We start from the raw sequence: 24,258 nt of genomic DNA on the forward strand, positions 1-24,258 counted from the left end.
GGGATCATATATAAGTTGTGATTTTCCGTTTGGGTTTTGTGGGGTGTTATTTTCTGTTTAGTGTCTGTGCCTGACGGAACATTTCGTTTTTGGATTTGTTATTTCTGTTGGAGTGTTTCTTGTAAATAAATATCATGAACACTTTCCACGCTGCGCTTTGGTCCACTCTTCCTTCCACCGACGACGAGCGCTACAGCTATCCATTTGATGTTTTAATTAGGCTATTATTTTGGATATAGGGGAGGGTCACTTTTTAAAAAAGCTTTCAGGGAAGGTTAAACATATTTTGCTGAAGGGAGGACCATCCATTTTAATATCAGAGAGGTCCAATTTTCTCCATGTAACCCTTATTACAAATAACGTTCACTCCCTAATGATAAGCTTTCGCTGTACCGTTGTTCCCGAGTACCCTAGAGAGGAAAGCAAGTGCAGATTCGTGCTTCTACTCCTGCATTGCTTGCTGTTTTGGGGTTTTAGGCTTTTAAAATTGGCTTCAGCTTTGAAAAACAAAACAAGTGAGGCGTAAAGTTCTGCTATGACGACGGTGACGAGGATTATTATTCGAATTGACATTATTAGTAAAAGTATTTAGTTGTAGTCATTTTGCATGTGCATTTCATTAATACGTGAGTGGAGAGGACAGCATTCGGTGCACCTGCTACAAGGTTGGGCCTACAGTCCACTGACTAACCCTACCAGGCACCATTCGACATGTGGGCACCCACACAGTCTAAAACTCTACTGTTTATTATTCCTACTTAAGTAGATCCTGATTAGTGTGAATAACATCAACACCATTTGAAATCACTACGTCATTGTCGTTGTTCGCCCTCTTAATTCGATGCCGTGCCGAGCAGGTGCCAAATATTCCTGCCAGCCACAATGTTTACCAGAGCCTTCCAGGAATCAGTCCGGATAGGACCGCTACACACTCCAGTCCACCTCATGGAATTCCAGAATTCCAGGGACGCTACTCAAAAAAACAGACCGCACCGCCCGGCCCCACCAAACCTTCTCTCCAAGCTCCCGGACAAAAGTGAATAGACAGAGTTTCTGTCCTCCGCCCTCCCTTCTCCCCCTCTCCTCTCCTCCCCTCCGTCTTTAATCAGGATCTGTAATACTTTGATCCCCTACAAAGAGGGCCCTCATCATCCGACCAGGGACTGTGGGGGGGGCTGGCGGGCCAAGGTCCAGCCCAGGAACGGCTCCTCGTGTATGGGGAGCGGTGGTTTGGCAACCCCCTCGGAAATCTACTCTGGAGTCCCGGAGAGCTGAAGGACCGGATGACGTGGCAGAAACAGATACGGGACCTGGATGAAGCCAGCGAATGATATGCGCTGTGGCCATGTTTATAGTCTAGTGTGCACTCGGCATTGCAGATGGCCCTTAGCATGAGGAGCTTCTATCCTTAACTTTGATATTAGCACTTTACCACGTGAAAACGGTGTCATGAGAATGTTATTACATGACCTAAATGAGTAATAACATTGGCAGCTGAGTTGAGTTGATACCATCATGTCTTGTCTGTGTGATCTGTTACGAGAGTGTTGTGTATCATGACGGGTGATTGTCTCTACCATGGTGGTATGTTGTGACAACTGTTATGCCATTAAGGCGATGTGTCAGTGCTTTGACAGTAGTGCTCATATCGGTAGAAGGCAGGCTGACAAAGTATGTGTGTGTGTGAGGTCAGTGTCACCTCACCCATTGTAAGACAGATCAGAGTTTTGAGGTCGGCACGATAGTGTGAAAGGCTGCGTGTGTGTGTGTGTGTGTATCGCAGTGTTTTAGCCAGGTGGGGCTTGCTTACGTTATACATAAACATCCCAACAGAAAAAAGTCTTCAGCAGCTAAATCCCTCTCTTATCCTGTCAATTGGCAGAGCAACGGATAAGTGATGAGGTACTGGAAACTGGGCTTTGGGCACAGAGGAGTCCGTAGAGATGGCTGGATGAGATGACCAGGGAGGGAGCTCCAAACACTGGATCACTAACCATCCTCCATCTTCCCCCCATTCCTCTCTCTTTCTTGCACCATACTCTGCAGTGGAGGAGCCGATATAGCATTACAGGTGTGTTTATGTATGTGTCTGTTTGTGCGTGTGCACACGTGTGCACATGTGTGTCCCATCCCATTCTGTCCCTGTCTCCCCAAAGCCATCTCTCCCCTTCATCCTTTGGAGTGCCAAACCTCCCCCTCTTCACCCCTCCCTCTCCCTTCCCCTCACTCCACCACAGGGAGATTTCCGCTGACTCTCCGAGGGGAGAAATTAAACTGGACAACAAAATGGGTTAAGAACACTAAAGTGGTTGTAAAGATGGCTGTAAAAAGGCAGTGGTGGAGGAATGCCAGGACAAGCCAGGCAGGCATGGGGGAAATAACCCACCCAACTGAACTGGCCTTCCAATTCAAGGCCCCAGCCTGGTAGCTTGGTGTGTGTGTGTGTGTGTGTGTGTCGGTCTTTGAAGTGGTTTTAATAGTGTGGTTTCTTTTAGACACCTGGGCCATCTGGTTACTCTCACAGAATTGAATAAATTTTTTTAGAGAAAGTTGAAAGAAAATCATAAAATGGTGGCGAACATATCCCATCCCCTGAATTCCACCTAGAGTGAGCACTAAAAGTGTTGGGACAGTGACAATTTGTTTGTTGTTTTTGCTCTGATACAATGACTGTGAGGTTGAAGTGGAGACTGTCAGCTTTAATTAGAGGGTATTTTCATCCATATTGGGTGAATCGTTTCGAAATTACAGCACTTTTTGTACATAGTCTCCCCCCATTTTAGGGGATAATGTCTTGTCATTTTGACACAATACATTATACATGATTAACCATTAATTTCTATTGGGCACATAATTATCTGAAACACAACCAAAACAAACAGCAAATGCATCCAACAAGATTAGGAAGGTGTTCCTAATGTTTTGTGTACTCGGTGTACAGTATATACTCCACCTTTGGTGTTGTGCCTCACTGCAGTCTCTGTCAATGGTCAGAGATGGACTTGTCTGTCCAGCCCATGTGATTTGTAACAGACGAAACAGAAGGCGCTGATCCCGGTCACCTATATGGCCGAAACATGATCTGGCCCCGGGCCCAGCCCCACACTCTGACATGTTCCTCTTCATTAGCACAGGGGCCAACCCTGGGGTCAGCACAGGTCAGGCTACCACAGGAGCCTACGCAATCACTCACTCTTACCTTTTCTCCTGCCTCTCTCTCTCTCTCTCTGTTTACACTAACTCCCTCTCTCCTTACATGCTTTCACCAGTTATGTCCTTCACAGTGACTACTCATCTCTTACAGTGTTTGTTCTCCGATTCAGGATCATACTACTAAATGGTTAATAAGGAAGAATGCAGTCTAAAACATTAATGTGTGTGTCCTCCTCTGGTGGTAACTGGTTAAAAGAATGAAATAAGCTAAAAGTATTCTACTAGAGATGATGTCAAACAGGGATATATACATATCGATATAATATCATCCAAAAATAATATAACGATATGTAACTGTATTTATTCCTGTATCGATTTAAACTAGGAACATTTTTGAGGTGCAGCTGGCCCACGGACTAATTACCGACCTGGGTTATCAGTTATCGTTAAAAATGGCAAATATTTGCCTGCACCCTTTGGCAAAATATGTAGAACAGCAGGAAATTAGCTGTAAAACTGCAAATGTTTCTCTCTGACCCTGTCACACCCTGATCTGTTTCACCTGTCCTTGTGCTTGTTTCCACCCCCCTCCAGGTGTTTCCCATCTTCCCTATTATCCCCTGTGTATTTATACCTGTGTTCTCTGTCTGTTTGTTGCCAGTTAGTCTTGTTCGTTCAAGCTAACCAGCGTTTTCCTGTCAGCTCCTATCGTTTCCCAGCCTCTCTTTTCTCGTCCTCCTGGTTTTTGACCTTTGCCTGTCCTGGCCCTGTACCCACCCGCCTGACCTCTCTGCCTGACTCTGAGCCTGCCTGCCGTCCTGTACCTTTGTTCCACCTCTGGATTACTGAACTCTGCCTGTCCCTGACCCTGAGTCCACCTGCCGCCCTGTACCTTTGCCTTACCCTGGATTTTCGACCCCTGCCTGCCTTGTCTTTGCCTGCCCCTGTTAACATTGTTACTTCGACAGTCTGCATCTGCGTCTTACCTTGATTCCTGATAGCCCCATGGCAAAATTAGTAGAATTGCATGAAATGAGTTAGAAAATTGCTAAATCTTGTTTCCGCCCCATAGCGAAATGTGTAGAATTGCAGAAAACTTGCTTTAAAACTGCAACATTGTTTCTACGCCTCATTGCAAAATGTGCAGAATTGTAGGAAATAAACGTTTAAACTTAAAATGTTCCTCTTTGCTGTCATGAGGGGGACCGCTAACATGTTTTGCACGTAGACCTATGAGTCACTGCGGCCCCTCATGAGTTCCGTTTTTTTTGTGGCCCCCACTCCCATCAAAGTTGTTCCTCCAAGATGTAAAGATATGTTATAATTCTTCTATCATCATTCCAAGCAAGAATGAAACCATTGATGTTCCGATCTTCAGCCCTTTCACAGTTCTGCACGTGAAGTACATCTACTAGATCTCGTATTTCCTACGATGCACTGACATCGTTCTTATTAGGAAAGATGAATAGCACCCTTTTGAGATTATATCCAGATAACATCTAGTGCAATAAAAATAGAGAAGAAGAAACACACCCAATGCTCCTCTTTGATTAATGAAATAATGGCCAGTTTATCTTGGCCTGAGCGTGCATTGTGTCATCATACCCTTAAAGGTACAATCTGCAATAACAATGTAGAACCTGAAATATGTGCAGCAGCTCAATGGTCAACTGGGGAAAACCTGCGAATGACCAGTTTGAATAGTTTGGAGTCAACTTTCAAAGGTTTGTCATTATAATAACAAAAGTCGGGTTTGACTTTAACATAGTAATTACTACCTTTAAAAGCAATGGGAGACACTTCCTTACAGATCATCATTATAGCTGTTGTTAAAGCACACAATAACTTTGTCTAGTTTGGGAGGTGCGGGGGTGTTGGATGTGTGTGTGTGTGTGTAACAAATGCATGTGGTAATATTTTCCTTTTCCAAGATTACTTCAGACTGGGGGAATTGCAGCATCAATGATGTGAGCCATTTTAAAATAGCCATTTTCAAATGAAAACTACTCTGAGGAGGTAAATCCTTTCCTCTCCTCCTTTCTTTCGCTCTCACCATTTTTTGGGGGGACTCATCGAGGATGTTTCCTGTATCATTTGGGCTAACACAACAGGCATAAATTGAGGTAGGCTCTGTGTGTGCCTTTAGAAGGTGTGTGTGGAAAGTTAATGTGAAAAATAAGGCTTTAGCGCCGTGGGATACTTCTGAAGTCTCTCAAACAGGAAGATTGAGGGAAAACAAGTGAAACCTTTTTTTATGACATTTTATGACTGGCATATTATGGCATTATTGAATATGCATTTTTACATGCATATATAGTGGAGAGAGGTTAAAACAATGGAATTTGGGTGAAACCTTTGCGTTTAATAATTTAGGGATTGCAACTATGCACCGTACTGTGTACTTCCATTGGCCATGTTAGGAGTCGGATGGTCTGTGTTGTGTATTGAAAAACAAATGTGGGGTTTGCTTCTCTTGCTGTGTGTTTAGTCTAGTGGTAAATGCCAACACCAGTAGAAATCCACTTTTTTCGAGCTGAAAGACAATGGCCAGACCTTACCCATGATGTTGCACCACGATTTAAGTAAATAAGTCATCGTTTTTGTCAAAGTATGATATTTTGGGGTTTGAAGTGAAAAACACGAACAGTCCACTTCGTGCAAATCCTTGTGAATGTGGTGTCATTTCCTATGATATGACATTATTTTTAACCTACGTTTCATGTCAGTGCTGAAAAAGAAACGCACCAGAAAATGTGTACATTTTCACATATTTTTGAGCTAGTCTGTAAAAATATATATATATATCTGATCATTTTATAAATGGTAAAATTGTGTGATACGATAGCATTTTTGCAAACCCGCTCCCCCCTTCGCCCCAAGATGAATGGTTTTGACCACAAAAGTCTTGCTTTACTATGCGCTCCACTGCTTTGGTTGGTGTAACGTCAGCTAGAAACCACAAGTGACTATCCAGATAATGAAAAGGCACCTGCAAAAGAAAAAACAAGAAACTTAAAGTTACATTTAATTTGTATCATGCATTTCACTTCACCTGTGCAAACCATGAGCAGGGCTGACCTGACTTTGCTGTACCGCAGCCGAAGCCTGCCAGCAGCCTACCTACCAAATATTGCACCATGTCTATTACAATGTAAAAAAAACGCATATCGGCTATATTTCAATAGTTATCCATATTACCGGAGCTTCATCTTAATCTTTATAACTATTTCTATGGGGGATTCGTGGCCGCAATTTATAAAAATAGATGGTGAAGTCAAAGATAGCCCAGTGGTTTCCATTTGTGGGAAAGTTTTCCCTAAATCAATGCTTATAACAAATCCAGCTCCAGAACCAGCTGGCTAATCTTTCGTTTGCGCTGTTCTGTGAAGGGAGTAGTACACAGCGTTGTACCAGATCTTCAGTTTCTTGGCAATTTCTCACAATGGAATAGCCTTTATTTCTCAGAACAAGAATAGACTGATGAGTTTCAGAAGACAGTTCTTTGTTTCTGGCCATTTTGAGCCTGTAATCAAACCCACAAATGCTGATGCTCCAGATACTCAACTAGTCTTAAGGCCAGTTTCATTGCTTCTTTAATCAGAACAACAGTTTTCAGCTGTGCTAACATAATTGCAAAAGGGTTTTCTAATGATCAATTAGCCTTTTAAAATAATAAAGTTGGATTAGTTAACACAACGTGCCATTGGAACACAGGAGTGATGGTTGCTGATAATGGGCCTCTGTCCACCTATGTAGATACTCCATTAAAAATCTGCCATTTCCAGCTCCAATAGTCATTTACAACATTAACAATGTCTACACTGTATTTCTGATAAATTTGATGTTATTTTAAAAATGGACAAAAAATTGTCTTTTCTTTAAAAAACAAGGACATTTCTAAGTGGCCCCAAACTTTTGAACGGTAGTGTATATTTCCTCACTATGCCAGGAAATTACGTTGAAATAGTGGTGGCAACTCCCTCTGTGTGGGTCCTTTAAACCGCCCCTGAGAGGAAGCATGAGGACACGCACAAAGACAGGTATGCGCTCGCACGCACACGCACACACACACACTCACATACATACACACACACAAGCCGGTTTTCTGCTCACAGACTAAGAAGCACTTTCAATGCAGAATCTCTGATATTGACATTGAAGGAATCCTCATCCTAAAACAGGAAACAAGCATGGCTTCATCCGGTTATGGGAATGAACAACCATTGGAAAAGCATCTCACATTATATATTTTTTTACATTTTAGTGACTTACAGTATTGGGTGCATACATTTTTGTACTCATCCCCCTTGGGAATCGAACCCACAACCCTGGTGTTGCAAGCACCATGCTCTACCAACTGAGCCACACAGGACACCATAAAACCCTGTTCCATCCAAAAGTAGAAGAGCAATGTGTGTGTGAGTGCTGCAATAGTAGGTCCATCTTCCCACAGTCACTGTGACCTGGAGGCTCATCCCTTCTGTGCCTCTGGCCTGACGCACCATATAACTTATATAACAAATCCTTCCTTATTGTCCCACGGGGAGCAGTGTGCGTGTGTGAAGGACAAGATACAAAAATTTCACTATCGGGGCCCCGTCATAAATATGGGATCCTCATTGCCTGTAGGTCTCATGGTTAGGGTTTCCAATAAGTGTGATCTGTAATTTTCGGTGCTTGTCATCCTCCAGCTGTCCTCGTCCTTATCCATAGCCACCACGGCCACTCAGGCCTGCAATTAAAAAGAATACTGGAGGATGAGCTACGTTCAGGGACGAGGCCTTTTCTAATATGGGAGCTGGTAATGACAGCGCCAACTGACGCTGGGAGGCAGGAGGATGGGTGAAGAGAGAGAGAGAGCGAGACATAGAGAGGAACAGGGAGTGATAGCCACAGACCGAACTGTCATTGTGGGATTAAACAGAAAATAGCCGGGGGTTTTCTGCGAAACCAGCAGCCCTGCCTTTGGGGGTGGTTCTGGGGAGTTTTGTTGTAGGATAGAAGCGGCCATTTTGGATTTTGTGGGCTGGCCATATTAGGTTCCAAGACGTGTCGTAACTCAAAGGCGAAAGCCCCGGCCCTTCTTTGACCCTCAGGGCTCGCAGAGGTCAGCCGCCTGCGGTGTGGGATGAAGCGGAGTCGTCAACGGGACGTCTGGAGTTCGCAGTGAGACGGCTGGTCTACGTGCTGGGAGTGCGGCCAGTCGCTACTTTGTCCCAGGGCTCCAGGACCCCTAAAAACGAGTGCATTCTTTCGATTTAATGTCGTCTTTCTTAGTCTCGTGGCGTCGCGGAGCCTCCTGACAGGTCTCTTTCACATCTCGTGAGACAGTCAATATTGGCACTCGTGTCTCAGTTCTCTCTGCTCCTATAGAGGTGCTCGAGATGTGTCCAGGTCTCTTTGCCTTAGCCACAGCACCGTGCTCCAACTCCATTGATTTATGAATATTGAAACACCACCTTCACAGTGACGACACCAGCATCGTTGTTTATGTATAGGCAGGGGACGACTGAAGAAGAGCGCTCAGCATTGGGACTTTTACTCTCTCCCTGTGTTTATTTGACTGACCTGTGGCAGGCCTGGTTCTGTTTTAGTTTGGAGTGTTTTTTTAATGTTCCCCCCCCAACTTCCTCCAAACACTGACTCACTTGTGTTTATTTGGACACTGGGGTTGACCTTTGGCCCTTCCAAATGGGTGGCTAAGCCTGCTTGTGGCTACTGTGAAGCCTAGGACCTAAAGGTGTCCGCATGCTAAAGTTCGGCTGGCGCCTAGGACCTTCACTTGAACAATGAGAAAAAAGTGGCAATTGTACTGTTTTTCCATTTTGAGACGCCGTAGAAAGTATACACTTCCTCAATATAGTCAGAATTAATACAGAATACCTCAAGAAATCTGTCATTCATTTTGCAGTTTTTGGTCAATTTTACATCTAGGTTGTTTGGTGCAGTATTTCTTAATGAACACATTTGCATGAAAACGAGTTGCCTCCATTGAATGACAACAAAGACTTCATTGAAGAATCCCTACTGTTGATCAATCACCAATGAAGGGGTGTAAACTTCATCTTGTCTCAGCAAAAAAATGTTGTGTGCCGGAACAGCTGAAAAAAAAAACCTTACCGAAGTCCAAAACGAACAAAAACGTCACAAAATGTAATCATAATATATTGCACAAACTCTTCGGGACTGTTTTGGCTGGGAAGCATGCAGACGCATTAAGCCTCTACTGCTACCGTACATGGCAGTACGGTCAAGGAGGCTTCTCTCTTCGGAATACTAAATACTTAGTGTACAGGTCTGGTGCCCGTTCCAATAGTGTAGATTCATCCTTCCTTCTGACCTTAGTCACTGATCTGTAAGGGATTAGGTAAGTGAAAAAGAGATTATTGGCTTCTTGTTTCATTAATCCTTCCCTCCCGGATCTGGGATTTAGGGAACGAAAGAAGTTATTCCTTTATTCAAACATCAATGTTTAGTTGCGGTTGCAGAACAATTTTGTAAATACTCACATATTGTCGACTAGTTTTCATCTTTTGGTTGAAGTGTGGATTGGGATGAGAGGGTTGGGCCAGTAACCAAAAGGTCGCTGGTTCGAATCCCTGAGCTGACTTGGTGAAAGACCTGCTGATGTGCCCTTGTGCAAGGCACTTAACCCAATTTGCTCCAGGGTTACCGTCAATAATGGCTGATCCCTGGCCGTGAGGATGTCTTAGGGGGGAGTGGGATATGCAAAAAACTCATTTCCAATTCCCACGTGTATGATATACACTTGTACATGTGTGAAATAGAACAAATGTAAGCAAGCATCGAATTACTATTATTTACAAAAAGCTGACCGCAACATCAGAGCGGCTAAGACACGCTAAATGCCAAGCACTCAGCAACACAGATGTTTCATGCCTTTTATGAAGGCACTTTGTGTTAACTCATTTGATGCCTTTCATTTCTGAAACAATGTATGTCCTGAAGTTTGTCAGTATCTGGGTGTGTGATTCATGTATGATTCAAGATGGGCCTCGAGTTTGCATGACAGTCATTTAGACTTTTTCCTTTTTGTTCAACCACTCATCTGACCATAGCCCCTAGGATAAAAAACAACAAGGCATAGTGGTTTTTCCAAAACATTATACTTTATAGTGTAGATGTCAAAGAGAAAATGTTAGAGCCAAGGTCCCGAGAAAAAAGTACTATTCTGTAACAATGGAGAGAACAAGAGTCAAAAGAAAACAATATAAAAACATATGCATTTCATACATTCTGTAAACCTATAACTGTTATTTTTCTTACCACAGTGGTCACAGATATTACTGGCTGAAGTGGAATGACGACAAAATAGGCCATTCATCTGAACAGAGCCCTTTGATATCTCCAGATGCCTCGAAAACAAAACGTCTCCCCGTCCCAACTTCAAATGATATAATAAGTTGGTCTCTCCTGTTGTCTCCTGTCGTTTAGTTTCCCTCAAACAGTTTTTGTGCACAAATACAGTAAAATCTATTGTCTGTATGTCACAAGTGCTAGATCAAGTTGTTGTAAAATATTAAGTCGTTCAGTTTGTTGTTGCTCTTTTTTTTTGACATGTAAAAAGCACATCTGTCAGACCAACATGGAGTGCCGTTCTTCCTCATCGTCAATTGCGGGGGGAAAGAAAAATAGGTTGCAAAAAAACAAGTTATTGCGTCATGCTTCGCTCCCGAATCCCGACGCTGTGATAAAAACGTAATTCAGTGCTTTTTGTCTTGTGCAGATAAGTTACAGGGACAGAGACAGGCATGCGGACACACAAAACCATGCAGAGAAAGTTAGAGGTGGTGGAAGAGGAATGGTGCAGAATCCGGCAACCAGGCCCTTTAAATAAACGACAGACAATCCTCAGGCCTTTTTGTGAGAAGAGGAGAAAAAAACAGGAGGAGAAAAATAAAAAATGATAAAACAAAGAAAAACAAAACAAATGGAATGTCTGTAGAGCACGAGAATGTTCAAATTGACTATCTGGACACTATGATAACCAGATAGTATAAAGTCCCTTTGAGAAAGATTGCTTGAATACAAGTGACTAAACCATAACTGCCAATTGCTCAGGCTGGTGCACTGAGCATTCTGGGGGAGCTCTGGATGATCGGTTACTATTGTGCCCCAATACAATAACAACAACCACAACTGTGACGCAGACTCGACTATCAATTCATACTCCACCCCCTTGGCTGAGACTGGATCCATTGAGGTGACCCTTGACCTCACTAGTCGTCTGCTACAGCCGTCAGAGAGGAGCAGTTTGGGCTGGATGAGGTCAAAGGGAGAGGGGGGGGGGGGACTTTTGATGGGTTAACTATGACACCTGGGCTTATGGTGATTAATCATTATAGGGAAACTCTTGTGTAATTATCATGTCATTCCAAGACAGGCCCTTCGGGAACAGTGGCGTGTATTCATGGATGCAAAGGGAAGCCAGGCTTCCCCCAAAATTGAAGAAAAACAACATATAAAATAATGTATCTTTCGTCTCTCTGTGTTTCATCATTTTCCTTCAATTCGCAAGAGGCTGAATGTATCTCACCGGAGAAAGCATCCAAGCGAGCAAAAACAGTGCCGTTCTGTCTCTGTATGTGTAGGCCATCTATCTGAAGCTGTCTGGTCAAAAAGAGTATGATATTGTTGCTGCCCATAGCATTGAATGCAAGGGAAGCCAGTGAGCATTTGCCTTCCTTGATATTTGTTATATACAATAACAGCCAATCAGCCTTGAGCTAAACTGAGCGAGCTCAACTGTGAATGGTCCTGGCACACCAAAAAAAAGTGTTAAGGGAAGTCAGTTTGGATTTGGCTTCACACTAATCACTTCAAATAAAGTCAACTGTCATTGACAGAAGAAAACTTGAATTGTTGCATCTCGTTGTGTTGTTGTCCTCTGGTGGCTAGCTAAAATTGTCCCTTTACTAAATGAGTCATGGACGGAGATAGGGATTTGGACTTGTGGTTTTACTTAATTATCCATACTGGCCAATGATTTTAACGGCAATTCGGTTCTAACCGTAAATTCATACATTTGTGCCTCTGGTCTGAGAGGATAGAAGTTCAATATGTAGCTAGATGTAGTTGGTGAATGTTAATTAGCTGGCTAATTGTTGCCCATGAAAGGAAGTTAGGTTAGCGACAAAGCATTTTAGCCATTAAACCGTTTCAGCAAGAGAGGGGGATGGCATTGGCGTTTCTCTACAAGTAGGGTGAGTCAACATGTTTTTTCTACTTCATTGCACACACACACACACAGAGAAATCAGTACTATGGACAGGCACATCCTATTTAGCTTACGTTGATTGGACTGAATGGCTTTTGGAATATTTTAGTTGTCACTGTATTAGACTAAGCATCGGTGATTTGATAATGTTGAAGTTGAAATGGTGCTGGAATAGTGGAGGCAGCTCCTGTTTTCTTTGCGATTTGCGGTAACTCTCCGGTGTCCTAAATCAAGTTGTTTAGTAGTCCAAAAAATGTCAGAAACATTAACTTGATTGACCATGCTGTAGGTCATGTAACTGTTTGTTACAATATACTTTGTGGATAGATGTTCCACTGGATAGATGCTGCTCCCCAGTTTTGTGGTGAAACAAAGCTGTGGTTGAATTTATTCTGCCACTGTGTCTCCTTATTGTCTCGGCCTTTAGGCCTATATACATCACGGTGGCAAGGCATATGAACTAACGGGTTATAGAGCAAACCACGCAATTATCACAACACATAAGTTGCAATATGGCTTTTTTTACTGGCTTGGCTTCCCCAGTGATTTTATCCAAGCACCGCTACTGCTTCTGAATTACAAATCCTTAGATAGTATACAGAAGGTTTTACAAAACACAGCTAGAGTGTTTGGTTGCAGGTCAGAAAGGGTTACCTATGTAAGAGTGTGAAATTCCACTGTAACCCCATGTTTACATGGGTGGGTTGTCACATTGTTTTAATGGAGAAGGAAATTCAATATAAGAGACAAGCGACTTGTCCTTTCCCTTTGTTTGGGAACAGCCTTTCTACTCCTCTATGTAGTGTCAGGAAGTATTAATAGAGCCTAGGTCAGTGGTGTATACTGTAGAGAAACAGACACCAAATGGGATGCTACTGTACTGAACTCTCAGCCAATGGCAGCCAGGAATAATGAACAGTGCCCTCAGCGACACCAGGAAGGGCCGAACCAGACCGGGTAATGAAACATGAGCATATGACTTTGCAATTCTAATTTTCTTTTCCCCAAAACAAGATTGTAATTTCTTAGAAGATATAATATACTTCTAGATGTGTTGTCATATATAAATCTACCATGAACACCCAGCATAGTAAATACACAACTGTTGGAATCGTTATACAAAGTAGAAATATTTGCATATAACCCTCCCCTCACAACCCCAGAACGTTTCACCGTGAAAAGGAACTGTACAAAGTGTAAGAGAGAGAAAGAACTCAAAAGAATACAAAATGACAGGAAAACAACTCAAAAGTAGAACAACCAAAGACACTGGAGCCCAGTGCTTAAGACAACGGGGACAAAACTGAAACAAGAGAAGAGACAAAGATGGGTAAAAACAACACGGATGGAGGAGTCATCAAAACAACCGTGGTGGAAACATCCAGAAGAAAGATCCATGCAGAATCTTCTCAGTTCTTCCTCGTTTACCAAAAGTAGAAAAAAAGGGATTATGACGTCAATGAAACAACGTAGAAGGTAGTTGCCAAGAGGCGAAACATGAGTTGGGGGGGGGGGGGGGGGGGGTTCAATATACCGTATTCAGATCACTACTTTCATTCATTCTCTGTATTCTGAGCTATAGGTGTTTGTGAACTAAGTCAAATGTATGTAGTTAGAGACACAGTTATTTAATGTGTCTCACACACACAAGGTTAAAACCTTTCCTGTGCCTAAAAACACACACCTAGCAGTAGCTATGATGACTGTGTCAATGTATAAAGGGTTTGTTTACTGGATTGTGACATGTGACACACACACACACTCAGTAGCACCTGACACTTGGGGAGCAGCTGTGCCTAACAAGGAGCGTGGACCGAATGTCAGAGAATATGGGTGCCACTTGCTCCCCTCTGTAAACTCACAAAGGTGGGTACACGTCTGTCTAACTGCTCTGTCACCATGGTAACACAAAGACTCATGAGCTTTGTGGTTGTTTATCTCTGTGAACAAAGCAAAAAAAGAATGGCTAATTGTGGGTAGAGCCCCTAAATGAAGGTAAGAGCATCTGAACATTGTGACATCACAACGTTTTGAAGGGTGAGGTGTGTAAAGATAGAAATTGGTCAACTGTTATAATTCCCTCACAGAGAACAATTTTGAACGTAAAGTCATGATAGCAATATCTGTCCTATGTGGTTACAATACTACGTGGCACCAGACTATTGAGCTGATAGCAACGTCACGCTTTGGCATAATTTCTTGTCTTACTACAACTATTTTTGAACAGCATTCTAGTTTAAAATGGCAAATCTCTCTAGTACAGACTACAGTGCATGCTAGCTAACTCTTTCGTAGAGGTGGCGTGTATTTGGTAAAGGGTTTATATACCAGAAGATAGCTACATCATTGGCTGATGTTTCAAGCATTGAAGGCTCTCGTTCCACTGAAAAAGACTCAACCATGTTAGTCCCTATGTAGCACGGCAACTACCTTCGAAACGATAGTAAACGGGTTACGACAAGTAGTGTTTGACTTGGATTTTGTGTGCCGGTAGTCAGCTGCGGTGAGCTCCTTCCCAAGTCAAGCACTGACAACAAGGTCAAATGGAACAGGGTGGGACAGTAGGCTACAGGGAAGTCAGGGTAAACATGCCAAGGGCCTCCAGTCTATGTGCCATCGTATCGGCATTGCCAGTCTCACTACCACAAAAGGAGATGAGACGTGAGAGCGAGAGGAGGGCACCTCTCTCCCTCCAAAACAAATTTAAGGCAAAGCTCTTCGTCTTGAGTTCATCGTGAAATCCACCAGGCAGGAACTAGAAAGGCACAAACTCACAGTCTTTTTACAGTCGGTCATCTCAAACCAGAAGACCTGGGGCCTCATTTATCAACTGCTGCGTACATTTCTTACAAAATTCTGCCGTACGTGGACATTCTAGGATTTGTGTGCAGAACAAATGATTGGGATTTATCAAACTGTTGCTCGCAACCTATACGCATGTTTTCATTGATTAAATCAGAGCCATACTATATTTGTGCACTCGTGAACGAGCGTTACCACCCTGCCTGGAAAAACGCCCTCCATTCACCTTTTATGGTAACAAAAACACCCTCATTTGCTGTATAATTTGGAGATATTGGAACTGGGCCATGATAGTCACTAAAAAGAAAGTGCAATGGTAAATGTGATCACATTTCTGTAGAGGTGTGGGCAGAATGTTGTCATCTTTTGCAGTGACTTTTTTAAACTATAGAGAGTGCCAAACACTGGCCATGTATTCGGCAAGATTGATTGTCTATTGAACAATTGAAAAGTAAATGCTGCTTAGAGCCCAGACTTCTATGCAAAATAAGAATTGTTGTTCAATATTTTGTTCATCAATACATGATTGTGTTTATGTTTCCTGCTTTGGCATAGACTCTGAGATTAAATAGGCTATGATGTCGCGCTCCTATCGCACAAGGATACTTAAGCCTACCTATACTGTCATTGGCTACTGGTCTATTTACTTTCGAGCATGCTTGGCTATTGAATGAGAGATGGATAAATGGTAGCGTAATATTTGTTGTGTAGCAGAAATGAACCAGTCATGTCAGAAAAGGAGAGACATGTCCTGCAATATGATTGATTTAGGCCTATATAATAAAAGTTAAATAAATATATTAAGCGACATGCTGCTATGTGATCTCCTTACCAACGGCAAATGCATCTGTTTTATCAATAGGCATATACATTTTTATGTTTTTATCAGCCTACCATTATTATAATTCCCGTGCATCAAACACCTACATTTCCTCCAAAATAACAATATTTACTTGCAATACGGTTGATCAACCACTAGAAGTTGTGCGTGCGCATGGTCTGAGATTTCAGTGGATATACGCACTTTCCCATCAAGTTCAAAATTGATAACCACTAACCTTTGCGGGAAAACTGGCGCACGCAAGGTTGAGACTCTTTTTTGTGCGCACGCACCTTTGATAAACAAGGCCCCAGGTCACCTGTCCATCGTGTTCTCCTTCTCTTTTCCTTGCTTTATTACCTTTCCTCTTCTGTAAAAAAAAACGCCTGCTTTTGCCAATCGGAAAATGTGCCAAGAAATATCAGCAAACCCTGTCGACATCTCTCCTTTCTCAAAGTCTTTCATGAATGGTAACAATCAAACATTCGTAAACAAAGAAGTAATTACATCACAGGGCTCGGTTGCTGTTTCTCCTGAACGGAAGAGGAAAAAGGAACAAATGACAGAAAGAAAAAACGAAAGGAGATGGCTGAATGAGAAATTCTGCGTCTGGAGCAGTACTTCGAACGTAGCGAGTGTGTCTGTTCCCCCCCAAAAAATCACAGACACTCAATGTTGCCAGCGTGGGATGATTTAAAGTCACCTTAGATCCCACCCGTCCTGGAGTAAAGACCTGACAAGACCTGGCAACCCGGGGCTCCTTGTGTTCTGCCTCCCCACGTAGAGACGGAACCACACATCGGGGGTGTTTTAGTCCGTCCATTCTGGGCGAGTGAGATAGTGACGTCTTCCATTTCAGTTTCATACCAAGTCGTTTTATACGTTGCCCCCTGTCCCCCGGGGCTGATGCGCCTCCTAGACAGGGTGCGAGTGGGGCCAAGGGGTGGGTCAAATTGAAATGGAGGTTGGCTGAGTACTAAATGGGAGACCTAAATTGGAGACCTTGAGTGTCTCTGAATGGTGAAGGGGGCTTGGTCAGCCCTCCATAGGCTCCTCCTCGCTCCTGGAGAAAGAAGGGACAATGACACCTGTCACAGGCAGCACTTCCACACTACACATGTCAACTGCAGGAAGGTGTGAGACTAGTGAGTATCAGAAACCTTTGCACATTTAGGTTGGATCAAAATGTTATTTAAAAAAAAAATTGTACTGAAGAGCTAAGCTTTTGGTCGATGTGACCTTCGGCGTAAAACACACACACGCAGGCCTCACGAGGGGACGTACTTCCTCTGCTTGTTGGCCACAGAGAGGGAGGCCATGGCGGTGACGGTCTCGGCCTCCTCCGACTCACACCGGCAAGCCTCGCTCAGAGAGTAGCCCAGCGTGGAGGCCCCGCGCTGCAGAGAGCGCCAGTTTTTACCTACAGGACAGGACAAAGGTGAAAGGTTAAAGGATCATGATAATAACATAGAGAAACTACACCAGGGGTCAAACAACTTCAGTCATCCAGGGCTGAGTGCTGCTGTTTTTCTTTTTTTCTGATCTAAGACCATCGTTGAGATTTGATGGTAAATGCACACTGGCAAATCAAATCTCTGAATCATTCTGTGGTTCTAGCAGATAGAGTGGGGCTATTTCCTGTGTGAGTAGAGTAGAGCGACACTCACTGTGTGCCTCCAGCACCTTCTCCATGGAGTGAACAGCGTTGGGGTTGGGCCTCTGCTGCATCACCTCCTCAGGGATAGGATCCAACTGGGGAGAGACACACACACACACACACTGGAGTGAGTGACAGGTTACATACAACACGGCAATAGCAGAACAGAAAAAAACTGAAGATCATAACTTGATTACTTCTGACTGTGGACTTCTGCCCAGTGTTGAATCACCCAGCCAGCCCAGCGGTGGAGAACATTTGGACGCAATAACAATAGGCTCACAGATGCACTGTAGCCTCCCACTCAAGGAGCTACTCTCCACCACAGGCTACAATGTGTGCTTTTGTGCTGGGTCCCACTTTGCACACACACACACACACACACACACACACACACACACACACACACACACACACACACACACACACACACACACACACACACACACACACACACACACACACACACACACACACACACTATGGGAATAGAGAGTCAGACGAAGCCATGAAGGAGAGAGAGGAAACGGGGGCATTCCCCAAGCTGCCTTTCCAATCCGGAACGATTCCATTTCCCTCTGGCTCACAGTGTGTGCTGCTTTTTTTCACCTTGTGAGCAGAACCCCCCCCCCCCCCAAAAGCTCCAAATGCTTCTATGTATAAACACCGAAATAAATAAAGGCAGGCAGCTGTATTTTTTGCCCTATTATAACCTTGCTCGAAACTGAAAAGTGGAGGAGAAGCTAGAAAAAGTCTTGAAACATTAGAAGAAGGAAGACGAGAGAGAGAGGAAAAAGGGATCGCCGGTCGGTCCTGTTCGGCCAAGGCTGGAAGTTTTCTTTTAATTAAAACAAATAGAGGGTGGGAGGGGGTGAGGAGGGCGACGGGAGAGGCCAGTCTAAGGAGAGGGATACTTTAATCCGGCTGTGACACGACAAGCTGCATCATACACACACACACAAGGGTACACACTCACGGGCGCACACACAAGCACGCACTCGCTCAAACACACACACGCAAGCAAGTAAGTGTGCAAGAACGCATGTGTACACACACACACACACACACACTCTCACACGCAACATTTTCTAGCCCCTTGGCCTCTTTAGTACAACCTTACATAGTCTAATCTTCTTTCAAAACACGACAAGACCTTGGGATGGGTCCCTTCAATCGAACCTGCATTGCTGTATAGTATCACATAATGTTTTGTGGTACTGAAAAACACACACATACTGTTGTCCTATCATTCACTCCCTTGAGTTGAGCAGCAGTGGTGCACATGGATGTCTGTCATGCAACTCCGGCACCTTTTGAGGAAACAGGCCTCAGAGCGCGGGTCTGTCAGTACTAAGATCAGGGGTTGGCGCTGGTCCAGTGCACACATGCATGTACAGACAACAAGGCACTTTGTTCAATTTAGGCGTCACTTATGCCAGGCCACCGGAGAGCCCTTAGTGATGCCCACCATAGAGGGACCTTACACTCAAAGCAGGTTTAAAAAAAGCTGGGACACACTGCTAAACCATTCAAATACTGCTGAGTTCGGTCCCTATCACTCATCCTTCTGTCTAGTTTTGATCTTATTTTCTCTCGTTCCTCACAGGAACAAGCCAAGGCTCCATGAATGTGTGCCCATTACTGTGTTTGTGGTTTTCAGTGGATCACTTCCAGTTCCTAGCAGCCCAGTCATCTCTCCACCACTACCCCTCCTCCTCCACTACCCCACTACTACCCCCAGAGACCCCCTGCCTCCAGCCTGGCCTTGCACCATAGCCAGGGAGGGGGTCCCCACACGGGGCCAGGCCGGGGGGCTCTGTGGGCTGTCTGTCTGTCAGTTTGACGAGCAGCTGTGCCGCACGCCTATAAACTTTAATGGCTCTTGTCAGCGCGCTACGGACCTGCCTGGCAGGTATGACACACACGGCGCCCCCCTACGGCATCCACCGTGACGCAGAGCGTTTATTTGAGTTTCTAACCCCTCTAACCAAACCTCTCTTCCCTCTTCTCCACCTCTCCTTCATCCCTCCATCTTCATAGCGAGAGAACCATTGCCTTTTTCCAACAGAGAGAGCGAGAGACAGAGCGAGAGCCAGAGCCAGAGCCAGAGCGAGAGCCAGAGCCAGAGCCAGAGCCAGAGCCAGAGCCAGAGCCAGAGCCAGAGCCAGAGCCAGAGCCAGAGCCAGAGCCAGAGACAGAGACAGAGACAGAGACAGAGACAGAGACAGAGACACAGACACAGACACAGACACAGACACAGACAGAGAGAAGAGCTTTTGTTGGAGGACAGTATACTATCACTCTGTCCGTTGCTGCCTGCCTGCTTAAATCCAAATCTGTCTGTTTGAGTGTGTGGCACGGCCTTCAAACGCATGCGGTTGAAGCCAACAAATAAAATACAAATTCTGTGAAAGGCGGTGAAACCATAACACTGGGTGGGAGGAATTTGACTTGTTCAGTAGACTCAAGACTATTGTTTGTTGGTTGCTTGGTCGGGGCGAAGGATCGATCGCTGACACCGGTTGATTACGCTGTGCTAGTTTAACGAGCTAACTACATATCGAGCAAAGCAGGTGACCTTTTATGCAGCGCCGGTACATTTCTGTTCGCTAAAGAGAGTGAAACGCTAAAGCCTGAGAGGGCCAGGTGAAATGGACCACGCTTACTGTAGCTAGAGTGTAAACACCAGGGATAACTTCGTCAGCGACTAGCAACAATTGGCGTATTAGCCTGTTGTTGATCACATAATCGCTACCGACCCCAATTTGGAGGAGGGGGCGCAACATCTGCTTGCGAACATTTGTCAATTAGTCACGAGGTCAGAGTTGACTGGCATCGACACCAATGCATCATTCATGAGAAATTTAACTAGAGAAGCTTTAGTGATTATACACTCAAAGCGTAAAGTTGACTCACCGATTTGTATCATTTCCCCCCCCCAAGCTAATCCAAGCCACTTTCAAAGGGAACCGAACGCTCGCTATAGCAAAGCTAGTCTTAACCTGGCAATAAAATGGGGGAATATGTTTCTCACTGTGGAGTGCCCAGTAAAATGCTTGATGGACACACTACAGTCACACAGAGCCACACAGTGGGGCTGTAAACCCAATCTAGACGTTTGGCCCCGATTGTGGACCTGTCTTAACCCCTAGTATGTCTACATTTGAGACCTTATTCTTAGGCCAATGAGAGACCAATGATCATTTTTGGTAATGCATTTTAGTTTAGTGTTTTAGTTAAGTAATTTGAGTGTTGCTCGAATAACTGAAAACCCTGCCTCTGACTTCACAAACAAATACAGCAGCAGACTAGCATCTCTACGTAACATACACATCCACGAACACACAAGACCCCTTTCCCCCCTCTCTATTAGCCACATCAAACTGCCGCTGGCGAGTCATTACGCTGCATTCCACCTCCATTACACTGGACCTTTTGCAAAGACTCTGATAAAACACTCGCATCCGGCCATTGTGATTAGCAACGTTTTAACTTTCTTCTTTTATCTGTTTGTCTCCACTGCCTTGCGTTTCTCCCTCTCGTGCCATTACAACTTGTTGAACGGGTCAACACACTAACGAGGGACTGATCTGCACTTGTTCGTAGACTGACAGGGCTCTTGCCAAACACCCAATGAGAAAAGGCAATGCAAATCACAGTGGGTCTGGCCAATCACCAGTGTTTAAATACGGCGGCAGCTCATGGCCAGTCAAAGGCGACTAATGAGCCGTGTGTTCTAACTCCTTATCAACGGGTGTTGTGGCGTTGCGTTTTTCCTCTTGCCCAACACCCGGCGTGAAACTCGAACCCCAGAGCTCGCTGGTTTATGACAATAGCTTCCTCCCCCGACTTCAAATGATTCCCCAATTTCCTTTGATTCTGCGATCTCTCTAGGCCTGTTGGTGACCCTGTCGGGAGAGGTGTGAGGGTAACCACTTTCAGATGTGGGCTGGTGACGGGGTCCCGGGGAGGAAGGCGAAAAAGGGAGCCTTACAGGGCCAGGGCCTCTTTTTAGACTTCCAGACTCGCTTTGACCTGCCCATTGACCCCACGAAACAACCCTCTCTCCTGGCTACTGAAACATGAGACCATCCCAGTCCTAACCTTTCCAGGAGTAACCTTCCATTCTTCCTCTTCTTATTATTCTCTCTCTCTCCTCTTTCTCTATCCTCCTTCATTGCCTCCATGTATTAAACCAAGTCATTACTCTCAGTGGTAAATTGGAGGAGAAGGGACTTTGGAGAGTGGCGTTGCAGGCTCCCGGTGTGATGTTACTGTAATCGTCGTCATGGCAATGACCTCTGAGTCATTCAAAGGCACCAGTGCAGGTAAACAGATTAAGGTTATTGCATTAAAGGGCCAATCAGCAGTTGCAACATCCATTTTTGGACTCTTGAAGAATATTGATTAGAAATCCCTCATGAGCATAGTTCGACTGTCTCACCCCATCAGAACCCAAGCTTGTTTTATTCCAATGTTTGTAATCAAAGTAAATGTAAACAAACGTATAGTTTCAAAACATGGATGGTCAGTCCTTGCATCCATAGCTCGGTTTATGAATTTGAGAGCGGTTACATTTCTCCAGCCCCAACCATTAGCTTTTTACCAAAACAAGGGCGGGGACAACACTGTGTTATTGTTTCTACTGCTGATTGCACCTTTAAGGCTCAACAGAACGTTTGTGTAGCTCCCCCTCCAAAGCAAACCTTGTTCCAGCTCAGAACTGTTAAGATCTAGTTCTTCTGACAGGTTAGCATTGCTGTGGAGCTCAAATTCCTTTCCAGACTTTGAGTTTTTTTTGGTGGGTTTAGAACGGTTTGACCGCGATCCACTCCTCTCCAATGCCACAGCTGGTCCCTGTCACTCTAGATCAAAGGGGCGGTTGGTTGCGGTGACCACGTTTTATTAGCGCCGGTTCAGCATTATTGTTCTGTTTGTTTTGCTTCGGGCCCAAGATCCACATTGGAGCAGGGCCATCTGTTTTTTTACGGTTCCAAGAGCTTATTTACTGCCTTGTCTGGAGGGAGGGCTGGAATAACACAGGCATCCAAGCCAGTCCTCTTATCCCCCAGTCCAGTCTCACCAGACCATTTTATCTCTTCCTAGCGTTTATCGATCTGTACTCAACTTCGCCAGCATCTAGTGCAATACTAACAGTGTGCATGAATAATCATCCTGCATGTACATCCATAACTTCACGGTTAGCCAGCTAGCTACCTTTCCAATATCTCTCACTCGTTGTCCATTTTGCTGGAGTAATACGCGCCGGTGCGCACATGAAAAGAAATCCCAGCAGTGCTTCCAATTGTGTTACCCACTCTATGATCTTATAAGGTAAACCGAAATGCCAAAGCTGCTACTGTTTACTTGCCTTTGAATCATGAGGTAGCATTCCGTTTTACAGGTTTACGACAATAAAAATACACTTACACACCACTCTTTGGTGCACTATTAGACTGAGGGGCGGTACATTACGAGTTACAGCCACGTACGCCTCTCGTTAATGGAGGTTTTACAGTTTCACTGGGCTAACTGGCAAACGGTTTAAGCAGGTTCTCTCCTTGTCTATGTCCCAAATGACACCCTATTGGACCATAGTGCTCTGGTCAAAAGTAGTGCACCATATAGGGAATAGGATGCCGTTTGGGACGCATATCTTGTCCAACGACAGAAAACACATAGAGGGTGTGTGTTTGTGGCCTGGTCTGGTCTGGTCTGCAGCAACACTTAAGAGACGGTCACTTGCTCAAAATAAATTAAGTTTATACAAACGCAGGATGCAGGGGCCTGGAAATTCACTACTATCAGAGGTTCTATTTCAGCCTCTGACCACTGCACTCCCTCTGTATTAGACATGACATCAGCACTTCATCTGTTTATACAGGGTCAGCACTAGCCAAGGGACAGCACTAGCCAAGGGACAGCACTAGCCAAGGGACAGCACTAGCCAAGGGACAGCACTAGCCAAGGGTCAGCACTAGCCAAGGGACAGCACTAGCCAAGGGACAGCACTAGCCAAGGGACAGCACTAGCCAAGGGTCAGCACTAGCCAAGGGACAGCACTAGCCAAGGGACAGCACTAGCCAAGGGACAGCACTAGCCAAGGGACAGCACTAGCCAAGGGACAGAACTAGCCAAGGGACAGCACTAGCCAAGGGACAGCACTAGCCAAGGGACAGCACTAGCCAAGGGTCAGCACTAGCCAAGGGACAGCACTAGCCAAGGGTCAGCACTAGCCAAGGGACAGCACTAGCCAAGGGACAGCACTAGCCAAGGGACAGCACTAGTCAAGGGACAGCACTAGCCAAGGGACAGCACTAGCCAAGGGACAGCACTAGCCAACCCGTTTAATTGTCTTCCAATATTTCCATGTGGACTATTCATTATTCAATATTTAGATAGGACACTATGGTCCCTATGGCTTTCAGCTGGTGCCCACATCACAAGTCCTCTTGATGAACAAAAAGTGTCTGAGTTAAATGTATAAGGACAGAAGCCAGACCTCAAATAACTGAAACAGTTATGGTGGCACACACACACACACACACAGACAGACATAGACACTGAAGCAACCATACACTTTCCTCT

The 24,258-nt window shown here is 44.6% G+C and overlaps 1 protein-coding gene across 1 annotated transcript in view; it reads right to left on the bottom strand.

Moving 5' to 3' along the window:
* Positions 1 to 17,048: 17,048 nt before the first annotated feature.
* LOC120057743 (histone deacetylase 4-like) overlaps positions 17,049 to 24,258 on the bottom strand; it is a 143,734-nt gene continuing 136,524 nt past the window's right edge. Inside the window, exons 26-28 of the mRNA XM_039006222.1 lie at positions 17,681 to 17,765; positions 17,286 to 17,433; positions 17,049 to 17,076 (exon numbers count right to left, since the gene is read on the bottom strand). Coding sequence (XP_038862150.1) covers positions 17,049 to 17,076; positions 17,286 to 17,433; positions 17,681 to 17,765 — 261 coding nt within the window. The remainder of the gene's footprint in view (positions 17,077 to 17,285; positions 17,434 to 17,680; positions 17,766 to 24,258) is intronic.

The sequence above is a fragment of the Salvelinus namaycush genome, chromosome 13, assembly GCF_016432855.1.
Source record: "Salvelinus namaycush isolate Seneca chromosome 13, SaNama_1.0, whole genome shotgun sequence".
NCBI lineage: Eukaryota > Metazoa > Chordata > Actinopteri > Salmoniformes > Salmonidae > Salvelinus > Salvelinus namaycush.